This window comes from Rutidosis leptorrhynchoides, chromosome 2 (genome assembly GCF_046630445.1).
Source record: "Rutidosis leptorrhynchoides isolate AG116_Rl617_1_P2 chromosome 2, CSIRO_AGI_Rlap_v1, whole genome shotgun sequence".
NCBI lineage: Eukaryota > Viridiplantae > Streptophyta > Magnoliopsida > Asterales > Asteraceae > Rutidosis > Rutidosis leptorrhynchoides.
This window is the reverse complement of record NC_092334.1, coordinates 599,894,280-599,899,284: the sequence shown is the minus strand read 5'-3', so window position 1 is coordinate 599,899,284 and position 5,005 is coordinate 599,894,280. Positions and strand designations below refer to the sequence as shown.

General features: G+C 31.7%; 1 protein-coding gene across 7 annotated transcripts; it reads left to right on the top strand.

The window, feature by feature from the left end:
- The first annotated feature begins 716 nt into the window (after positions 1-716).
- On the top strand, positions 717-4,707 carry LOC139893402 (uncharacterized). Of its 7 annotated transcripts, XR_011774518.1 has the most exons (7): positions 717-941; positions 1,276-1,325; positions 1,597-1,679; positions 3,539-3,628; positions 4,070-4,193; positions 4,276-4,373; positions 4,455-4,707. XR_011774518.1 is itself a non-coding variant. In XM_071876563.1 (6 exons), exons 3-6 carry the CDS (start codon positions 1,623-1,625, stop codon positions 4,278-4,280), a joined length of 276 nt encoding a protein of 91 aa, XP_071732664.1. In that variant the 5' UTR covers positions 717-941; positions 1,276-1,325; positions 1,597-1,622; the 3' UTR covers positions 4,281-4,707. The 7 variants fall into 7 exon arrangements, 2 of the variants coding, with proteins under 2 accessions (XP_071732664.1, XP_071732663.1); XR_011774519.1 differs by having other exon boundaries at positions 3,933-4,193; positions 4,276-4,707; XM_071876563.1 differs by having other exon boundaries at positions 4,276-4,707.
- Positions 4,708-5,005: the final 298 nt, after the last annotated feature.

The following is a 5,005-nucleotide window of genomic DNA, read 5'->3' as shown; positions in this document are numbered from 1 at the left end:
ATACATTTGTTTCGCAATATGTATCATAATAAACTGGGGGACTTGATCATATACATAGCATTGTATATGTATATTTTATTGGCTAAAGGCCAAAGGCAAAACTACGCGAATTATAATGCAAAGCTATGGAATATTCGCTGAAAGTAAGTACAGCGGTTATGTTTTCGCATTAATGCAAGACCGCGGTTTAATCCGCTGAGTTTTCGCGGATAGTTAAGTAACTCGCAAACCGCGGATATTTTGAATACTATAAATAGGGAGCTTAGCCTCTCATTTATGGGTTGTTGATTCTCTGCCATTTTGCCCAAGCCTTTGTAATTTCCATTTGTGATCTTGTCCAAGGGATTTTTACACTGCGCAAAGGTGAATTATGCTAATTAACAATCAAGACCGGGTCGGGGTGATTGATCACTTGATAGTTAAAGTGAAAGACGATCATCGGAGCTCAAAATAATCATCAAACATTCCATCATCCATTACAATCTTATTGCATTCAATCTGTAATTAAGTAACATCGTTAATTAATCATCAGTAATAACAGAGTGCTAAATAGGTGATAACTTCAATCATCAAATCCTAACCATCCATTATGATATGATCATTTAATCTCATCCATCCATCACCCTTGATCTATAAAATCACGTGATACGTCTTCCATACACACTTAAAATCTCCTGATTACCCTTCCACATTCAAAATCACACGGAACAAAATTGTGAAAATAGGGTTGAATTAAAAAAATCATCTGGTGGTCATCATAATCACAATCTCTCTCTCTCTATTTCATGTATTGATTCTATGAAAATCGAAATCACGCTAATCCATTCTCAATTACTCGATCCCTTCTTCATCATCATTCAAATCTCTGATAAACGTTACAGATTCAATCGGATTTCGTAGCAGATGCAAATCGGAATTCGTTTCCAACCAACGATTAACATGTAAGTCATAAGGGTAGGCTGAATTTCTGTAATTCAATTTCATTAGCGCATTCCTCAGGAAAAAAAAACCCTGGTCCGAAAATTTAAATAATTACATACGAACCCTAAATTTCATTTTACGATTCCATAAATTCGTCAATTTTGATTCATCAATTCATCAAGTCTGGTTTCAAGAATTTCCTGATTACATTTAGTGTGTTAGGTTTTTTTTTTTTTTTTTTTTTTTTTTTTTTTTTTTTTTTTTTTTTTTTTTTTAGCGTATTTGTTCATTCGACCCGTAGTGATTCAAGTTTGTTATAATTAAATAGAAAGTTCAAACTTTTTGATTTCATAGATGGAATATGTGTATTGATGTTCTTGATTGAAGCCGAACTGCAACATCAGGTGAGTATAGTTTACAACTTTAATACAATTTAAATTTAAAATTTAGTTTATTAGGGTTTTGTAATTGATTTTGTTTATGTTAGTGCATTTTATAATATTCAAGTTTTGCTTGGATGCATGTATCTTCGTTTTTATGTAAACATGTTGCAGCATCATGTAATTTGTCATCTTTTTATATTAAACTATGGTATTTTCGTGCGAATTCGAATTGGATGAAAGGGTCATGAATGTGATTTATTATAAATGTAACATGATGTGTCGAATTTGACAGAAGATAAATGTTTCATTGCGTCCACTATGTCAAGCATTGACAGAATATCAAAGAGGAGCTGCTATACTTCAACACTATTTAAGGTAGAACTTTATAAATGCACCCCTCTTTGATTTAATATACTAACTCCACTACCAAAAGAGAGTTAAACTCATGTAATTTGGTACAAATTTTCAGTTACCATAGGTGCATTTTACTTGGGTTGTTTTACTTTATTATTTTTATAACACTCTCATATGCTCCCTATCTAGCAAAAATTTGTTTGTGTTGATGATACAGGGAACTATGTTACAACATACTCCCTTTATAGTGTTTTTTCAACCGACGCTAATGCTATAAGTTAATATTGGAGCTGCCTTCAATGTTATTTTTGCTGATTGGATGGTCACCATCCTACTATTTATTCCATCTATAGGCAATTTTTTTGGCTAATTAATTCTTAGTCTTTTAACTTTTTTTAATTTTTATTTGACTTAATTCACTGGTTGTATCTGGTGTTACTGGACTTTTGCAACGGGTGCAACATATTGTTTTAAGTAAGATTTGGTTCTTGGATTAGTAAAAACTAGAAAAAAAGCAGCCCGCGCAATGCCGCGGGGCCTTTGGGTTGCGTATTCATAGTTAACGGAGCGTATTATAGGTGTGTATATGTATTGAATATAGTCCGAGTTATTGAGCGTTTTTTTTTAAGTGTCCGTTTCGCGTATAGTTAGTCTCGATGTGTTCGTAAGGTTTTTTTGAGTTGAACGGTGGGCTCGGAAAAATTTAACTCGCACCGAGAGAGAAGATAGGGCGTTAACGGAGCGTATTATAGGTGTGTATATATATTGAATATAGTCTGAGGTATTGAGCGTTTTTTTTTTTGAAGTGCCCGTTTCGCGTATAGTTAGTCCCATTGTGTTCGTAAGATTTTTTTGAGTTGAACGGTGGGCTCGGAAAAATTTAACTCGCACCGAGAGAGAAGATTGGGCCCGCTAAAAATTCGGGAGGAATTAGTTTCTTTTATTTTAATAAAATTGTATATCTACACTTTTTACCCCTGAGAAAATGTAAATTTGAGGGGTCGTGTAATTTGAGGCAAAGGTGAGGGGCCAAGTGCAGTGCGAACGCGAACTAAAAACTACAATCCAAAACAATTGAAACTACAAAAATGTTGGTGAGTTTTAGTGCGTAGGTATAATATAATATAATATAATATAATATAATATAATATAATATAATATAATATAATATAATATAATATAATATAATATAATAATATATAATATAATATAATAATAATATAATAATATAATATAATATAATATAATATAATAAAATTTGGTGGTTGTTGAATGTATATATTTGGTTTATTAGATTAATTAAATGATCCGATTATGATATTAGATGAATACATGTTTAGTAATATAAACTTGTTTCATAATGGTAGTGGTACTGGAAAGTTTAAAACTATGAATAGTCTTTAAGTTGGGGATCATGAAGATTATTACAATCTTAGGCAAAAATGTGTACGATGTTTAGATAAGAATTTTCATCACCATTTTTATTGTTACCTTGCAATTTATAGTGTTTTCCTTTTGGTTGATTGTTTACGAAGATTTGTATTTAAGTCTCCAATTGAACAACCAAAGTGTTATGAACTCTAGGAAACTTAGCAAGTCGTCATTAGTACCTTGATTTCCTATGTAGCGAGGAGGACAAAAATTATAGTGACCTTCATTCAAAGTTCGGATAAATTTATTGTTGTTACCCGTCTCTTTAATCGAAAAGGTTCTGCCTTTTTGTATTTACATGATGACGATGTTTATAGTGATCGACCTTTCCTTTGACGTTCGAACAAATTACTTTATAGAAATAATGAACACATATTTTGGGCTGACAATGTTGTTTTCTCTTTTAATACACCTTCATTGTTGACTTATGGGCAGTAAATTTATATCAGGAATGTGCTCATCGTGCTAGACCAGTGACTCGTGCAAATTTCAAGGATTCTGTCTCAACTTCGGGTTTGGATCCGAAAGTACATTATACTGTATGTTTTTATTGTCTCTTTTATTTTTGCATTAAGTTGCTGATTTGATTTTCAGCAACATACATGTGTTGTCATGGTACTGACATTACCCATTCATATATTTTTACACTGATGATGTGCACAACTTTTGGTCTGATTTGATTAGAACATAAGAAATCAAATTTATTTCTCAATTTTACACAACTTTGATAGTATCACATCTTATACTTCATAAAATCAGCTTTTAGTTATAGTGTTGGAATAATGGGTGGCCGAGTAATTGTATCAATTCAAATTAGCTATTTGTCCTGTGATGTGTTTACAGAATGCGTATCCTAAAAAATGAGTGCAAGACTATTTGAGATTTGGACCCAATCATAACTAGGCAAAAAGAAAGCTTGTGGTGGAAACATGCATTTTTTCCAACATTTACATATACATGTGTCAATTCAAACTATGCAGTTGGATGCTCGAAGCCATGACAACGACTTATATACAGCTCTCAAACCAGCTATCAACCCAATACAATTGTTGATCATTTACCTGTTAATGAGATATGCTTGCAAGAATATCGACCCAATCCTTTGTATGTTTTTTAGTGCTTTAATCTTAAATCTTATTTCAATTATGGTTGTTGGAAGTTAATGACACATTTTTTTTATCTCCAGCTTAAAATTTTCATAAATGGTGTCCATTAATGGAATCTGATCAATGCATGATATCTATAACGACCAACTATAAAAATACAGACTCGACTTCGGTTGTTGTAAGTTTAACAAATCTTGAAAGTTGAATACTACCAAGTTGGTTAATAAACACACCGATAAGCGGCATTCTTTGAATCCAGGGTGAATCATCTTACTGTTTGATTGGTTGTTCCATTCCTTTCATCTATGTTGGCAGATTATTAAATCCAATGTGAATCGTCTTACTTTGGTTGTTGTATATATCATCCTATGTTGTATAAACAATTAGTATTGTTTTCACTAGCATATTTATATGACAAAGCTGCTTAAATTGAATCCCAAATCTTCTATTTAGTACTTTAATTTAGCACTCATATTGTGTGCTTGTGAACTTTAGCGATTTGTCTCCTATGTTGGTGCCATCTTTTCCTTTAACTTTTGATTTCTTTTCCATTGCAAGACATACATTTGACTTGATTATGAAATTTTGTTCAGTGATTCAAATTGGCTCATAATATTAAAGTTTATTTAATTTTTTAATTTTTTTGGTTATATATTTAAGAATTCATTCTGATGGCCATTTGTTATCTCAATTGTATTCCAGCTTTTTCAAATAATTCTTAATGACTAATGAAATGAAGAATGCATATTTGAATGTAAATATTGTAGTTATGCTGGTATGACTTTCCAAAGTCAAAACAATTTAGATGAG